This window comes from Ovis canadensis, chromosome 14 (genome assembly GCF_042477335.2).
Source record: "Ovis canadensis isolate MfBH-ARS-UI-01 breed Bighorn chromosome 14, ARS-UI_OviCan_v2, whole genome shotgun sequence".
NCBI classification, from domain to species: domain Eukaryota; kingdom Metazoa; phylum Chordata; class Mammalia; order Artiodactyla; family Bovidae; genus Ovis; species Ovis canadensis.
Window position 1 is genome coordinate 76,998,925 of NC_091258.1, and position 17,923 is coordinate 77,016,847.

At 45.9% G+C, this 17,923-nt stretch overlaps 1 protein-coding gene across 1 annotated transcript; it reads right to left on the bottom strand.

The window, feature by feature from the left end:
• Window positions 1-5,762: 5,762 nt before the first annotated feature.
• On the bottom strand, window positions 5,763-12,610 carry LOC138419314 (natural cytotoxicity triggering receptor 1). The gene is made up of 7 exons (XM_069552038.1): window positions 12,429-12,610; window positions 12,311-12,346; window positions 11,851-12,135; window positions 9,494-9,772; window positions 9,172-9,219; window positions 8,594-8,641; window positions 5,763-8,488 (listed from the first exon to the last, which is right to left on the bottom strand). The coding sequence occupies exons 1-7, from the start codon at window positions 12,460-12,462 to the stop codon at window positions 8,298-8,300; spliced, it is 921 nt and encodes a 306-aa protein (XP_069408139.1). The 5' UTR covers window positions 12,463-12,610; the 3' UTR covers window positions 5,763-8,297.
• Window positions 12,611-17,923: the final 5,313 nt, after the last annotated feature.

The window sequence follows — 17,923 nt, forward strand, 5'->3', positions numbered from 1 at the left end:
TTTTGTTTGATGCTGTATTTATTCACGCACCCAACAGCTTACTTAGAGTAAACTTCCTTTCTGGCATACTTAGTCTAGGGAAAAATATTACAAAGTTCATAGGTGATCATGTGCATTCCTTCTGTTTTTCTTCCCTATGTATGTGTCCGCTCTTTGTGACCCCAGGGACCTTAGCCCACCAGGCTCCTTTGTCCATGGGATGTCCCAGGCAAGAATTCTGGAGTGGATTGCCATTTCCTCCTCCGGGAACTCTTCCCCACCCGGGGATCAAACCTGCGTCTCCTGGATTGGCAGGTGGATTCTTTACCACTGAGCCACCAGGAAAGCCCTCACAGTAACTTAAATGAGACTTTTGGATACCAGTGTTTAGTGGGACATGGCTAGGTAAGGATCTCAAGGGAATAGATGATGGAAGAATTGAGTATGGGTCAGGAGTGCTCAGGTTATTTGAGGCAAGGCTGAGTGAGTCAAAATTCAGCCTTCTGCTTGAGTGCAAAGCTCACGGGTAGGATTTACATTTTAAAAAAATGATACAAACATAATCAAGGGAGGTTGTGTTGGACAGTGTCTGGGTCACACCCTCTGCTGGGTATTTTAAATACATTCTGATGGACACTGTGCAGCAGTTTATCCCCCTCCCTGCTGTCTTATTATTTTTATCTATTTATAAATAAGTAAACAGTAAGAAGACTCAATGACCCTATACAGCATGGCCTCTGAGAAGTAGGCTGAGTTTTGAAAACAAAGTTCATACAAATTGGAAAGCCTGTGGCTTGTCTTATAGCTCACTTTGTGCAGAAAATTTTAAAAAGTCTTATGGAGTTTAGGTCACTGAAGATCAGTGGTTCTCACTAGGGGACCCAGGGACACCATCAGGTGCCGGGGTCCAGCCCCAGTGGGTCCAGGGTGATTTGAAGGTGGGGATGGAGTCAGCGTCCTTGGAAAAATACATATTTAATTACAGATATATAGAGAGATTAGAAACGGATAGTGTAGTAGGAAAATTAGTGGAGAAAAAGATGCTGAATAACTTGGTTTATGTGGAATAGCATCCATGCTCCAGATGGGAATTCAGCCAGAAAAATGGGGAGCAAGAAAGAAGCGACATGGGGGAATCAGTCTTTCTGGAAACTGATCCCATTTTCTTTATTTTTAGGTTTGCTTATATACCTTTTGTTACACATAGGGATGAATACAGAGTCACGTGGGGGATCAGCAGTCCTGACCTTCATCAAAATCAGGTGCTTCACATAAAAAAAGGTCTTAGGGATTTTACATCATCTTCTGGCTATGAGACCTGCTGACATTTTATGATTCTTTCCTTCTGATAACCAAAAAACTTATTTCTTCCAAGGGTGTTTTTTCTTAAGCCAGGCACCACCCTCCAAATAGAGTTGCATTCCTATAGGGTGAGGGTGTAGTGAGTTACAATCAAGAAAGGAATTTATTTAACCCAAGGTTACCATGATTAATCTTAAAGGTTAATACTTATTTCTCCTATATGTTAGTTATATTCATTATAAGGACAGGGAATATGGAGATTTAGCAGCAAACATCAGCCCAACAAATGAAAATCCTTTCACCAATGTTCCCCTTAAGATCTATTTAGTCTTAAGACAGTGATAAAGTTACATTTTTACATAGCAAGGACACAGTGATTTATAACAAAGTACAGTGATCTATTACAAAAGAGAACATTCATTAACTCAAAAGCCTAATATTGCTAACCTTAAAAACTACTGTATTTCCTTTTCTATATTCCAAATACATTGATTAATATATTCCCAGGTGCCTAAGGATATGGAGGCCTGGCGGCAATCATTGACTCAACAATGAGAAAAGCCCTATGCTAATTGAGACTTTCAAAATACTCCAAACTCTCTGTGCTGTTTATGATTAAGAGGTAGTAAACAATCATGTGCATAGTGGCAGGAGTATGGATAATCCTGTCGCACAAGCTAGTTTGCCAGCAGAGAGGTTTGACCTGAGATACCCTCGCCCCACCCAGGGGAGGGAATTAGCAGCAATTATTGGCACAACAAATGAAAAACCCTTCACCAATATAATTCCTAACCAACCCACTATACTAATAATTTCCAACTCCCCAAAAGAATTTGCCTTTAGTAAGTCTAAAACATCTTGTGCCTCTCAGGTTGGGAGGCTGTAAACAATCACATGTGGCCTGACGAACCTATACGGGTGGGCTAGATAACCTTCAGAGGAGTCCGTAAGCTGAAACACTCTTGTCACACCCAGGAATTTTTATTGACTTGGAGCTGCAAGTTAACTCCTCTGAGAGAAATGGTTATGGGGGAGAGCCCCTCGTAAAGTCAGAGGTGTAGGTGAGAGCATAAAACAGACTCTAGTTTTGGGGTTAGATGCTCGGGAACAGGGGGTTTCCTGAGGCTTGATCACACCTTTGCGTATGCCAAGCCTCCTTCCTCATGACATTTGCTATGGGCGGAGTTCCTCACGCTGGCCCCCGGCAATCAGGGACACTTGCCACCTAGGGACACTGGGTAATGTTTGTAGGTATTTTTATTTTTATTTTTTTTTGTTACAACGAGGGGGCGCTCCTGACATTCAGTGGGTAGACATCTCACCATGCATGGAACAGCCCCACCACAACAAAAAACTAGCCCCTCCCCCGAGAATTTCAATAGTGCTGAGATTGAGAGAGCCTACAGTCTAGCCATTCATTGCTATAGAATAAGACAGTGGTCCTCAACTAAGCCTGATTTTGCCGCGCCACCCCCACCCCCCACCAATCTGGCAAAGTCTGGAGACTTAAAAAATCGTGGGGCAATACACATCACATCAACGTTACCGTTTTCATCTTAAAGTACACAGTTGAGTGGCATTCAGGGTGTTCACACCATTGTGACCATCACCACCATCTAGTTCCGGAATGTCTCAGTTCAGTTCAGTTGCTCAGTTGTGTCTGACTCTTTGCAACCCCATGGACTGCAACACACCAGGCCTTCCTGTCCATCACCAACTCCTGGAGTTTACTCAAACTCACGTCCATTGAGTCGGTGATGCCTTCCAACCATCTCATCCTCTGTCATCTCCTTCTTTTTCTGCCTTCGATCTTTCCCAACCTCAGGGTCTTTTCAAATAAGTCAGTTCTTTGCATCAGGTGGCGAAAGGATTGGAGTTTCAGCTTCAGCATCAGTCCTTCCAATGAACACTCAGGACTGATTTCCTTTAGGATGGACTGGTTGGATCTCCTTGCAGTCCAAGGGACTCTCAAGAGTCTTCTCCAACACCACAGTTCAAAAGCATAAAATTTTCAGCACTCAGCTTCCTTTATAGTCCGACTCTGACATCCATACATGACCACTGGAAAAACCATAGCCTTGACGTCTACATCTCCCCAAAAGGAAACCCCATGCCCATTCGTCTACTTTGTCTCTACAGATTTGACTACTCCGGATTTTGGGGGGAGGTCACAACTGGCTCTGCTATGAGTTTTTCGTGGGCACAGACCAAGGGTGCTGTGAAACCTCCTACAGTGCACACCACAGCCCCACAACAGTCGTCACCCAGAGGTTGAAAGCCCCACAGCAGATGGAGAGCGAGCATTGTCTTCAGGATGTCACACCTCCCACGGGTCCCTGGTTGGGTAGAGATCTAGGTGGGGGCGTGACTCTTCCTTCGGCAGGTGTTAAAAACCTCAGCCTTGTGGTATTAGATGGGCTTCCCTCTCTCCATCTGGTTCTTCTCCTGGACCCTCCCTCTCAGCGTCAGTCCCATTAGCTCAGCTCTGCTGGGACCAGAGGACCGGAATGCTTCCAGAATCATGTCTCCTCCTCTCACCCTCCTGCTGAGCCTTGGCGAGTCCCAGAGAGAAGGTGGGGGCCCCTTGATGCCTCGAAGTGGAGGCAAACTCTTGACTTTGGGGTTCACCTCACCAGGGCTCTGTGTATGAGCCAGGAGATCCAGGTTTGGGAATGTGAATCCCTCCCCCAGAGTTATAATTCCTTAACTCTCGTTTTGCACAAGGTGATGGCAAAAGGCAGATCTGGGGTTCAAAAGTTGCTTCTGGGGCCTTCTCTGGTGGTGTTAAGCATGTTAAGAAACTGCCCTCCGATGCAGAGGATGTGGGTTTGACCCTTGGTTGGGGGACTGAGATCCCCATGCCACAGGGCAACTAAGCCTGCACACCCTAGAGCCCGTGCTCCACACCTGGAGATGCCTGCGAGCCACAACAAAGAGCCGCTGTGCCAGAGTGAAGACCCAGTGCAACCAAAATAAAAAATAAAGACCCCTGGGCTCACCTTACAGTTGGGTTTCCCCTGGCTCACTCTGTCCCAGTCATGCGGGGTGTCCTGCCACTCCTCTGCCTTGCGCCCTGCACCTGTGGTGGTTTCTGCCTGGGGGGTGAGGGTCCTGGAGGCGTTTCAGCGTTTCACATGGCAGTCCTCCTCAGCACAGCCAACATGTTCTCACCTAGCTGACCACCGGATCTCTTGGAGGTCCCTCCCCCGTCACAGCACCTTCTTCCATCACCTCTATTTATATCCTTCCAAGCCAGGGTTTTTTTTTTTTTTTTAAGCCAGGGGTTCTTAACTGGGTAGTTCCTCAGTTTGTCCTCAGGGGGACATTTGGCAATGTCCGTGGAGACTTCTCCCACGTGGCATGGTGATAAAGAACCTGCCTGCCAATGCAGGAGACGCAGGAGATACAGGTTCTTTACCCAGGTCGGGAAGATCCCCTGGGGAGAAGGAAATGGCAACTAACTCCAGTATTCTTGCCTGGAAAATCCCATGGAAGGAGCCTGGTGCGCTACAGTCGATGGGGTCACAAAGAGTCGGCCACGACTGAGCACACAAGCATGCTCGACTCAGCTCATGGAGGTTTTCTGGTTGTAATAGGTTAGGTGGGTGGTGGTCCGGGCAGACAGTGGATAGAGGCTGGGGTGCTGCTCAACATCAAGCTCAGGACCGTCCCTGCTAGGGCTGAATTGTGCCCCCTCGAATGCACATATTGAAGCCCTGACTCCCTCCCCCTTCCCCATCCCCACTGCCCACCACCAATGTGACTATAATCAGAAGAGAAACAGATTTGGGCATCTGATTGTAGAGAAATCGAAACCGTGGCGTTAAATGAAGTCAACACAGACTTGTGTCCAGAGAAACACTAAGTCCACCAGAGAATCTCAAAACTCTGGCCATGGAGAGCCCCCCAAACCCAGTGGTGTAGGGAGAGTCAGAGTGAGTAGGAGGAGGGGTCAGAGAAAGCCAGTGAGGTGACTTTTTCAAGGAGGAAGTGGTCATATATAATTAACAGAAGAGCAAAAAGGGTGAGGGTTAGGGTTGAGAGGTGTCCACTGAGAGTTCCAGGAAATTTATTAGGTTACAAAAACAGCTTCAGAGGAAGTGAGGGGTGAGAACCAGTTTTTAGTGGTTGAGAACTGAGCCTGAAGGGGTAGAGTATAGCCTTGCCCAGGTGGGTGATGTCTCAGGGCGATTAGTCACCCCATCTATAGACCAGGAAGAGTGGAAGGGGGTGGACCTTCTCCGAAAGATATATCCATGCTCTGAAGATTTTGTTCCTGTTCCTGACTCAGGGTGAGAGAACTCTGGTACTGGTGGTGATGTAATAACTGTGGAGCGCTGATAAATTCCTAGAATGACGACTTCCCTGGTGGTCCAGTGGTTAAGGCATCGCCTTCTAAAGTAGGTTCGGTCCCGGGTCAGGGAGCTAACATCCCACGTGCCTTGGGGCCAAAAAATCCAAAACATAAGACAGAAGCATTATGGTAACAAATTCAATAAAGACTTAAAAATGGTCCACTTTAAAAAAAAATCTGTAGAATGATGTGTTACTGAGAAGGAGTTATCAACCCCTCCTTTTGGCCAACAGAAGGTGAAAACAGAAAGGACATAGTTTGCCTCAGGAACACAGATGTTCATGGAGCTCAAATTCCGTCCTTTCTCCCTGCCTCCTGATTCTGCAGTGCACCTGTCGTATGAAATGGGATGAAGAAAGCAGACAGGAAAGGCGGACTGGAGATCCTGTCTTATCATTGTAATTGGGAAAATGGAAGAAACTGGGGGTAAACAAGGAAGGAAGATGCTGAGCTGAGGGAGGAGAATGAGATGCCCTCTCAGTCTTCAAAGCTCACCTTTCCTGATCTCCATGAGACCAGCACCAACCAGCAGAAACGGATCTCCAAGCACATGGGCGCCTTGAGAAGTGAAGATGGTTGGACTGGTCCTGGGCTGGAGTGATGAATGTGCCTCCTTAAAAATATAGATTTCACTGGGATTGTTCAGTCGCTCCGTCGTGTGTGAATCTTGCACCCCACGGACTGTAACATGCCAGGCTCCTCTGTCCTCCACTATCTCCTGGAGTTTGCTCAAATTCATGTCCACTGAGTCAGTGATGCCATTCAGCCGTCTCATTCTCTGCTGCCCCCTTATCCTTTTGCCTTCAATCTTTCCCAACATCAGGGTCTTTTCCAATGAGTCGGCTTTTGGCATCAGGTTGCCAAAGTATTGGAGCTTCAGCTTCAGCCTCAGTCCTTCCAATGAATAGTTGGGATTGATTTCCTTTAGGATTGATTGGTTTGATCCTAAAGTCCTTGCTGTTCAAGGGGTTCTCAAGGGTCTTCTCCAAAACCACAATTAGAAAGTGTCAGTTCTTCAGTGCTCAGCCTTCTTTATGGTCCAACATAAAGATATATATTATATATATAGTAAAAATGAGAAAGAAGGGAATCTTCCTATTTTTTTACAATGAGGATGGACCTTGACAGCATTGTGCTAAGTGAAATAAGTCAGAGACAGACAAATACTGTGTGATATCACTTAAAGGTGGAATCTAAAAACAAAGCCAAGCTTGTAGAAACAGAGAGCAGAATGGTGGTTACTAAAGACCGGTGGGTGGAGGAAATGGAGAGATGAGATTTTAGGGAACAAACTAGCAGATGAATAAGTCCTGGAGCCCTAATGATCAGTGTCGTAATGATACCCCACAGCGTCACAAGATAATCATCAAGCTTGCTAACAAACCAGATCTTCATTATTCCAAGCACAAAAAAGAAATGTTGATAATGTGATGTGAGAGAGGCGTTGGCTAACACTATAATGGCAATCGTTTCACAATAGATTAATGTATCAGATCAACAGACTGCACGCCTTAAACCTACAGAGGGTTCTATGTCAAAAATATTTCAATCAAAAATTTAAAAACACTTTTCAGTTTGGGATGAAAAAGGTTCTCTGAAGTCTGTGGATGTTGCCCCAAATGTATCCTTTTCATATCACACCTGTTGTGGTTCATCTACAATAGCAGTGGGTGGGACTTTGCTACTGGGTTGTTGCCTCTTTAGCTCTTAATCCTATTGACAAGTATGCCTTTTCTGTACTGGTGGTTAAATATTTTGAATGATATCTGCAGAGACAGTAAAGAAGAAAGAGGGATAAATAGCCAGGATGTGGAAGCAACCTAGATGTCTGTTGACAGATGAATGGATAAAGAAGTTGTGGTTCATATATACAAAGGAATACTACTCAGCCATAAAAAGGAATGAATTTGAGTCAGTTCTAGTGAGATGGAGAGCCTGTTTTAGAGAGAAATAAGGCAGAAAAAGACAGATTTCACATAGTAAAGCATATATATGGAATCTAGAAAAAATGGTACTGATGAACCTACTTGCAGGGCAGGAACAGATATGCAGACACAGACGACAGACATGTGAACACAGTGGAGGAAGGAGAGGGTGGGACAAATTGAGAGAGCAGCACTGAAACGTGACTACCATGTGTATAAGAGATCCCCAGTCATAATTTGCTGTATGATGCAAGGAGCTCAATGCGGTGCTCTGTGACTACCTAGAGAAGTGGGAGGTGGGAGTGAGCTTCCAAAAGGAGGGGACTTATGTATACCTATGGCTGATTCATGTTGATGTATGGCAGAAACTATCACAACATTGTAAAGCAATTATCTTCCAGTTAAAATTAAATAAATTTATAAAAAGAAGTAAGGAGAAAGACAAAAGCAAGAAGGAAATATTCCCGTGGCCGTGATGTTAAAGCTGTTTTCGGGAAAGATGGGGGTGGTTGAAAATTTGGCTTGCAGGAAGGAAGCACAAGAGTCCTTCGAACCTGGAAGAGACAACAGGCTTGGTCTGCAGGAGAAACGTGCTGTCTTCATCTTCCTCCTGCCCAACTGCACGAAGTCCCTTAGTTCTCTGCAGCAACTCTTTGCCTCCATGGGTTCCACTTGGAGCTCCCACAGCCCAGAGTTGGGGCACTTTCAGCTCCACCTGTGGCCACTGGGTCTCTTGGTCATGTCTCCAGGGCTCTCTGTGCTCGGAGCCTTCTCCTGCACCTCCGACGTGAAACCCAGTGGGCTCTCTTTCCAGACTTCCTTCTGTGAAGCCAGTCTTCAAGCAGGAGCCCCATGAGGGCAACCAGGACCAGGACAGCCAGGCCAAGCCGGATGAGATTCTGGACCGTGTGATTCCAGAGGAAATGGTCTGGGTCAGAAGAACAGAGCGATTGCTCATGGGGAGCTACCAAGGCTACCTCACCCCATCTCTTTCCCCTTTCCTAAGGGCCCACAGACCCCGCTGCCGGCTTACCTTTCTGTGATTGGGTCCCTGTGGTTAACTCGTAGGAATCCCAGTAGTCTGCAGAGAGTAAGGAAAGTGAAGAAGGGAGGAAAAGAGATGACGTGAGGGACTTCCCTGGTGGTCCAGTGACTCAGACTCCATGCTCCCAGTGCAGGGGGCCTAGGATTGATCCCTGGTAGGGGAACCAGATACCGCTTGCTCCAACCAAGAGCTCCCTGATGCTGGGGAAGGTTGAAGGCAGAAAGAGAAGGGGACACCAGAGGATGAGATGGCTGGATGGCTTCACCGACTCCATGGACGCGAATCTGAGCAAACTCCGGGAGATGGTGAAGAACAGGGGAGCCTGGCGTGTTGCAGTCCATGGGGTTGCAGTCAGGTTGGACCTGACTGAGGGACTGAACAACGACGACTTTGACTCTAGGTTATGAGCGCCATACAAGCAAGGGTTTTCGTCTGGCTGGCTGACAGAACTGAAGTTCATGGCTTGCTCTGTGCTCTCAAGGGATATTGTGAAAGAACGCCAGCTTTTTAGTGTGCTTGGGAGGCTTTGAGTCCTTCCCCCGAGTTTAGAAGTATCTGTTACTCACCAGAAGCAGTGTGCTCGGTGGGCGCGAAGGTGGTGTCCCCGGCATCTCCTGGTAGTGGAGACAAGGAGAAGATCAAGGGGTCTGGTCTTCCCACCTCTTCCCTCCCCCATCCCCGCTCCTCCGTCTGCCATCTCTCTGGTGATGGTCCTCATGCTCTTGCTAACCCCTGGACCTCTGGGAACTGATGTGGATGAGAGCATTGGTGCAAAGCACCCTCTCTGCATCTCCCCACCTGCCTCTTGGCTGCCATCCTCATTGCTGTTTGGTGGTCACTTAGAGATCCAGAAAGGACATGGGGCAAAATTGAGGGGGAGGTCCTCACCTTTGACCAGGAGCTTCACAGGCTTGCTGGGGAAAGACCACGCGTGGTTGTTGTAGGAGCCAAAGCACCTGTATGTCCCTCTGTGTGCTGGAGTCACAGGGCCCAGGTGGAACTCTGCCCACAGGTTCCCGTCTCTGAGCTGGGGGCGGCTGGATTGTCCCGCCTTGAGCAGGAAGAATGTGCTTGTAGCTGTCGTCAACTGGCAACGGAAGGTCACGTTCTCTCCTGAGGTCACCTCAGGCCTGGGTTCAACTGAGAGCGTGGGTGTGTCATACAGTCCTGTGAGAGAAGGTGGCTAGTAGGTTAAGAGCATTTTTTTTTTCTTTTGGCCACGTGCTACATGGGACCAGAGTTCTCCCACCAGGGATTGAACCCCAAACCTTTCCACTTGAAGGGTGGAGTCTTCACCAATGGATCACCAGGCAATTCCCGGTACAGAGCATCTGCTTGCTGCATCTCCAAGCGTCCCTCTAGTCCTTAGGGCCAGGATATCACTGCTCGGAATCTTGCTCTCGTCTTCTATTTCCTAGATTTGTCGGTTATGGACACACCCTCCCTGAATTCTCCCTTCAAGACTGAGACGGTCCCTCCACCAGCTGCCAAGAGAGTTAAGAGGAATCTCTTTCTGGGAATTTCCCTACATCACTGGTCCTCAGCATTTGGCCCTTGGGACCAGCAATGCCAGCATCCTGGGGATGCTTGTTAGAAATGCAAATTTCCAGGCTCTACCCTCTAACTATTGCATCAGAAACTTGGGGGGAGGGGAAGCCACCTGTGTTTTAAAATCTTTTTGGTGGGACTTCCCTGGTGGTCCAGTGGTTGAGACTCCACCTTCCAGCGCAGGGCAGGTGCAGGTTCCATCCCTGGCTGGGGAGCTAAATCCCACATGCTTCGTGCCAAAAATCCAAAACATAAAACCCAAAGCAGTATTTTAACACATTCAGAGAAGACTTTAAAAATGGTCCACATCAAAACAAACAAACAAACAAAACTTTAAAACCTCATTGCTACTTTTAGTTGTAGTATAATATACATAAATTTCCCACCTTAACTATTTTTAATTGTATAGTCCCATGATATTAAGTACATCCACATGGTTGTACGATTGTCATCCCTGTTAATCCCCAGAACGCTTTTCATCTTGTAAAACTGAAACTCTATACGTTAAACATTAACTTTTCATTTCCCCTTCCCCCAGACCCTGGCAACCACCATTCTACTTTATGCCTTTGAATGTGACTATTTTAAGTCCCCCATATAAGTGGAATGTACACTTATTGATCCTTTGACCGTGGGCTTATTTCACTCAGTATAACATCCTCAAGTTACCGAGTGTCAGGGTTTCCTTCCTTTTTAAGGCTGAATAGTATTCAGTTGTATGAATAGACCACATTTTCTTCATCCAGTCATTCACTGGTAGGCAAAGTTGTTTCTACCTTTTGTCTGTTGTGAATACTGCTTCCATGCATGTGGGTTTACTAAAGTCATCTCTGCTTCTGCAAGTACACAGGTGACTCTGATATTAACTTAAACTTGAGACCCACATCCCTCAATGGAAGGGACCCACCTGACCCAAGATTACCTGGCCACCTCAACCCCTTGCTTTTTCCATACTTCCATTTCACCCTCACGTGCTGTGTAACTGATTTGAATTTCCTGACTTTGACTCATAGTATGTCTTCTGCTAGAACCCAAGAACCACAAAAGCAAGACTGTTTGTCTGGAATCTCCCTAGGAGTGGTTCTCATCCCATCCCTGCCTGATAGGAGTACAGAGCTTCTAGCCTCATTTCAAGCCTACGCTGAAAGGCCAGCCAGGTCCAGAGTTCCACATTTGCTCAGTTGAAGTCTCTGTCCTTAAATTTTTTATTAAAAAAATTTTTTTTGGCCACACTGCATGGCATGCGAGATCTTAGTCCCCTGGCCAGGGATTGAACTCTCATCGCATGCATTGGTAACATGGAGTCTTAACCCCTGGACTGACCACCAAGGAAGTCCCTGAGGTCTCCCTTGGAGCTGCACTGCTGTCCGACTGCCCTTTCTGTGAGTAGTGAGGGCCTGTGCCCCTCACTTATCACAGGTGCTGTTTTTAAGGACACTCCACGGTGATTCCTTCTGGGCACAAACATCCATCTTAGAGTCTCTTTTCCAAAGAACCTAAGACCAATCTGCTTCTAGGGCATAGAGACAATTCTCTAAAGATAACCCCATAGGCATTAACCAACCCCCTGCATTGCCCCCAAGACAAACTAATATCTGAGCAAGGCTTGGGAGAGATGGAGGGAGACAAGCAAGTGAGGACTTTCTGGAGGACTCAGGTTGACAAGATGACCTATAGCTGAACCACGGGATAGTTACCTGTTACCACCAGCTCCAGAGGGTCGCTGAGCTCGGACCAGAGCTCCCCACTTCGGTAGGAGCACCTGTATTGCCCTGCGGTGTGAGAGGTCATGGCCGGGATGGGGAACTTCACCCAGTTCATCACTGGGCGCGACTTCGGTCTCTCCAAGGCAGAAAGTCCCCCCTCAAAGTGCAGCTGGTACTCCATGGCCCCGCCAGCTCCCCGACACCCGATGGTAGCCGGTCTTCCCTTTGGGATCATGAAACTGGGTTTGACCCAGATGGCAGGTTTCGAGAGCATCTCTGGAAGGGAATCAGAGGCAGGAGTTCCCAAGAGAGCCCCCCTTCCAGCCTACTGTCCACCCAACTGCTGGCCGTGAGCCTTCCTAGCCAGGCAGAGTCCCTGGCCGTTCCTCCAGCTGTCTCAAGCAGACACGGTGGCTGAACCCGACTCGGGGGCTTTGAAGGAAGGACTTACGCTTCTGGGTGCTGCTCCTCTGGCTCAGACCCAGCCCTGGAAGACAGGGATGATGAGATATGTTGCCCCATCCACGCTAGACCCCTCAATTCCAGCTCTCTCCCACACAAGAACTCACCAAGGACGAGAAGGACAGCAAGTGTGGAAGGCATCACTCAGATTCTGCCTGGTGAATGTAGACAGCTGGGTGGAGATGGAGCCCCGCGGGCCAGGAGGATGCGCAGGATGTGGTGAGTGAAGCCAGGGAGCTGCCGCCCAGGGGCTTTCACACCAACTTGTTTACTGATGATTCGAAGGCCTTCCTCCACCTCTGGCCATTGGCAGTAAGGAAAAGACGCAGTTCCCATGATGCATCTGAGTGTATCTGTGGTTTCTAACCAGAGCTTCTGACCATGGTCTGGTTCCCGGCAGAAACTCATTTCTAGGTCAACTGGTAAATTTTGAAATGGGGACGTTATGTCCAGGGAAGGCATAGGGCAGTGTACAGAGCAAAACCCTTAAAGTCATTTATACAGCATGCTTGGGGCTGGTGCATGGGGATGACCCACAGAGATGTTATGGGGAGGGAGGTGGGAGGGGGGTTCATGTTTGGGAACACATGTAAGAATTAAAGATTTTAAAATAAAAAAAAAAATTCCTAGATTAAAAAAAATAATAAAAACCTGTGTTTGACTTTGGCTCCTCTGTGTCCAGCATTTATGTGCTGGGATGTTAATTGGTTTCATCAGATTGATAGAGGGACTTCTCTGGCAGCTCAGTGGTTGGGACATCACCTTTTGACATGGAGGGTGTGGATTCCATCCCTGGTCAGGGAGCTAAGATCCAAGCCACATGCCACATGGCCAAAAAATTGAAATATGGAACAGATACAATATTGTAACAAGTTCAATAAAGACTAAAAAAAAAAAAAAAGAGTAGAATGATAAAACTGTCTTCTTCAGATTTATTACAATGTTTTAATAAAATACTATTTTTAAGCAAAATATATTTCTTACATAATGACATTCCTTTAGTTCAGTTCAGTCGCTCAGTCGTGTCTGACTCTTTGCGACCCCATGAATCGCAGCATGCCAGGCCTCCCTGTCCATCACCAACTCCCGGAGTTCACTCAAACTCACGTCCATCGAGTCCATGATGCCATCCAGCCATCTCATCCTCTGTTGTCCACTTCTCCTCCTGCCCCCAATCCCTCCCAGCATCAGAGTCTTTTCCAATGAGTCAACTCTTCTCATGAGGTGGCCAAAGTACTGGAGTATCAGCTTTAGCATCATTCCTTCCAAAGAAATCCCAGGGTTCATCTCCTTCAGAATGGACTGGTTGGATCTCCTTGCAGTCCAAGGGACTCTCAAGAGTCTTCTCCAACACCACAGTTCAAAAGCATCAATTCTTCAGCCCTCAACCTTCTTCACAGTCCAACTCTCACATCCATACATGGCCACAGGAAAAACCATAGCCTTGACTAGGCGGACCTTAGTTGGCAAAGTAATGTCTCTGCTTTTGAATATGTTATCTAGGTTGGTCATAACTTTTCTTCCAAGGAGTAAAGTGAAAGTGAAGTGAAGTCTCTCAGTCGTGTCTGACTCTTTGCGACCCGTGGACTGTAGCCCACCAAGCTCCCCCATCCATGGGATTCTCCAGGCAAGAATGCTGGAGTGGGTTGCCATTTCCTTCTCCAGGGGATCTTCCCGACCCAGGGATTGGACCCAGGTCTCCCACATTGCAGGCAGACGCTTTAACCTCTGCACCACCAGGGAAGCACAAGGAGTAAGCGTCTTTTAATTTCATGGCTGCAGTCACCATCTGCAGTGATTTTGGAGCCCCCCAAAATAAAGTCTGACACTGTTTCCACTGGTCTGCTATAAAGCAGAATATTAAAATATTAAGTACATTAATATATTTTAAATGCAAAGTGTGCCCATTGTTCTTTTTTAAAGGGTAAAAATAATTTTTAAATAAATAAGTTATTTAATTGGAGTATAGTGGATTTGCAATATTCTATTCGTTTCAGGTATATAGCAGTGATTATAGTCCATAATAATTTATTACAAGATAATGACCATAATTCCCTGTGCTATATAGTCTCTTCTTCTTGCTTATCTATTTTACCCATGTTAGTTTGTATCCCTTACTCCCATATCCCTAATTTGTGCCTATCCACTTTCCTCTCCCATTTGGAAACCACAAGTTTATTCTCTGTTATCTGTGAGCCCACTTCTGTTTTGCTTATCCATTCATTTATATTATTTTTTAGTGTACATATGAGTGATGTCATACAGTGTTTATCTTTCTCTGTCTGACTGACCTTACTAAGCATAATGCCCTTGAGGTCCATCTGTGCTGCTGCACAAGGCAGCATTTCATTCCTTTTTATGGTTGAGTAGAGATGTGCAAGTTGGTTTTAGAAAAGGCAGAGGAACCAGAGATCAAATTGCCAACATCTGCTGGATTATTGAAAAAGCAAGAGAGTTCCAGAAAAACATCTATTTCTGCTTTATTGACTACGCCAAAGCCTCTAACTGTGTGGATCACAATAAACTGTGGAAAATTCTGAAAGAGGTGGGAATACTAGACCACCTGACTGGCCTCTTGAGACACCTATATGCAGGTCAGGAAGCAACAGTTAGAACTGGACATGGAACAACAGACTGGTTCCAAATAGGAAAAGGAATATGTCAAGGCTGTATATTGTCACCCTGCTTATTTAACTTATATGCGGAGTACATCATGAGAAACACTGGGCTGGAAGAAGCACAAGCTGGAATCAGGATTGCCGGGAGAAATAACAATAATCTCAGATATGCAGATGATACCACCCTTATGGCAGAAAGTGAAGAAGAACTAAAAAGCCTCTTGATGAAAGTGAAAGAGGAGAGCGAAAAAGTTGGCTTAAAGCTCAACATTCAGAAAACGAAGATCATGGCATCTGGTCCCATCACTTTATGGGAAATAGATGGGGAAACAGTGGAAACAGTGTCAGACTTTATTCTTTTGGGCTCCAAAATCACTGCAGATGGTGACTGCAGCCATGAAATTAAAAGATGCTTACTCCTTGGAAGAAAAGTTATTACCAACCAAGATAGTATATTCAAAAGCAGAGACATTATTTTGCCGACTAAGGTCCGTCTAGTCAAGGCTATGTTTTTTCCTGTGGTCATGTATGGAGGTGAGAGTTGGACTGTGGAGAAAGCTGAGTGCCAAAGAACTGATGCTTTTGAACCGTGGTGTTGGAGAAGACTCTTGAGAGTCCCTTGGACTGCAAGGAGATCCAACCAGTCCATGCTAAAGGAGATCAGTCCTGGGTTCTTTGGAAGGAGTGATGCTAAAGCTGAAACTCCAGTACTTTGGCCACCTCATGCAAAGAGTTGACTCATTGGCAAAGACTCTGATGCTGGGAGAGATTGGGGGCAGGAGGAGAAGGGGACGACAGAGGATGAGATGGCTGGATGGCATCACCGACTTGATGGACGTGAGTCTGAGTGAACTCCGGGAGTTGGTGATGGACAGGGAGGCCTGGCATGCTGCAATTCATGGGATCACAAAGAGTCGGACACGACTGAGTGACTGAACTGAACTGAAAATAAATAAATTAAAAACAAAACAAAACAAAAGGACAACACCACAGTTCAAAAGCATCAATTTTTTGGTGCTCAGCTCTCTTTATAGTCAGACTCACACATCCATTCATGACTACTGGAAAAACCATAGCTTTGACTAGAGTTGGACTGTATATATATTCATACTTGTGAGAGGAATACATACATGGAAACATACTCATACACAGATATCATATATAAAATATTTATCTTAAGACATATATATCTTAAGCCATATTTCCCTTTATTCTTTGGTATAAATATCAAAATTTACCAAGAAAAGCATCCTTAAACACTTCTCAAAACTCTAAGTTTCAGCTTGATTTTCAGGAACCCATGCCGGGCTTAACCCCAGGTGAAGAGTACTCTCTAGCACACAACCAGCTTCAGACATATACTCTAATTGGGGATAAATTACCTTTAAAAAAATGCAACAGAGGGGACTTCCCTGATGGTCCAATGGTTAAGAGTGCCTTCCAATGCCGCCGGGCCCCACACACCACAACTACTGAGCTGGAGCTTTAGAGCCTGTGAGCCACAAGAAAAGATTCCATGTGCGGCAACTAAGAACTGGCACAGCCAAAAAATAAAAATAATTTTTTAAAAAAAATGCAAGAGAGGAAAGACCCCAACTGGTCATTCTCTGTCTGTATCTCTGAGGTCAGTGCATGGCTCAGTGATAAAGAATCCACCTGCCAAGCAGGAGATGCATATTCGATCTCTAAGTTGGGAAGATCCCCTGGAGAAGGAAATGGCAACCCACTCCAGTATTCTTGCCTGGAGAATCCCCATGGACAGAGGAGCCTGGCTGGCTACAGTTCATGGGGTTGCAAAAGAGTCAGACATGACTGAGTAAGTAAACAGCAACAATGTAGAGCATGGTGAGAGTAATTAACAATATTGTATTCTATACTTAAAAGTTGCTGAGAGGAACTTCCCTGTCGGTCCAGTGGCTAAGACTCTGAGCTCCCAATGCAGGGGGCCCAGGTTTGATCCCTGGCCCGACAACTAGACCCCACATGCTGTGACTAGGAGTTCACAGGCCACAACTAGAAAGATTCCACACACCACAACAAAAATCAAAGTTCTCACGTGCCACAACTAAGACCCGGGGCAGCTCTTCAATAAATAAATAAAATCTTTTTAAAGTTGCTGAGAGAGTAAATCTTAATGTTCTCACCACAAAAAAATTAGTATTTAAAAAAACAGAAAAAAGGAAATGGTAATTATGTAAGCTGGAGGATGTATTAGCTAATGCCACAATGAACATCACTGTGCAGCAAGGAAGTGTATCAAGTCAACCTGTTGTGCACCTTAAACTCACATGATGTTATGTTATGTCAATGACATCTCAATAAAGTTAAAAACAAAGGGTGATGCAATGAAAATGAGATAGCCAGTAGAAAGTTTGATGTGAAATATTTGACTTCTTATACTTGAAGAACTAATGATAGCCACGTAGGTGTCTGTAGCCAAATTTATCTGTCCATCCATCTATCTGTTTATCTGTCTGTCTACCCACCTACCTGACTATCTATCTATCTTATCTATGCTCTCTATCAATCCATCATCTATTCATAGATTACAGGTTTAGATATAAATATAAGAGGCTCATTCTTTAGACATGAATGAAAAAAAACATTCCTCTACATGCCACCATTGAGATAATTCCCAACATGAGAGAACACTGCCTGCCTGATCAAGACCAAACGGATATATTTTGTCCATGAATTCCGTGGAGGTTATGTGGATCCATAGCCATCAAGGCCACATGGCTTTGGACTGATGGATCAATGAAGGAAAATCTCTGTCTGTATGGCACCCATCTAATAATTTTCTGTCCCCAGCCCTTCCCCTGGGATGTGGGATCTTGTCTGAAGGAGGATTTGAGCCCCGTTCAACACTGGTGGAAGAAAATGTTCACTTCTCATCTGAAACATAAACAGGAAGGTTGATCTCCTCTTAGACTCTATCTCAGGGCCCCCAAGAATGAAATTCTTTGGGAAGGAACCATTCCTCT

Coding starts and splice junctions, on each gene's coding strand:
- LOC138419314 (XM_069552038.1), bottom strand. CDS start 12,462: ATGCCTTCCACACTTGCTGTCCTTCTCGTCCTTG. Junction 12,347..12,428: donor TGCTGTCCTTCTCGTCCTTG/GTGAGTTCTTGT, acceptor CCTGTCTTCCAG/GGCTGGGTCTGAGCCAGAGG. Junction 8,642..9,171: donor CACCGAGCACACTGCTTCTG/GTGAGTAACAGA, acceptor TACTCTCTGCAG/ACTACTGGGATTCCTACGAG.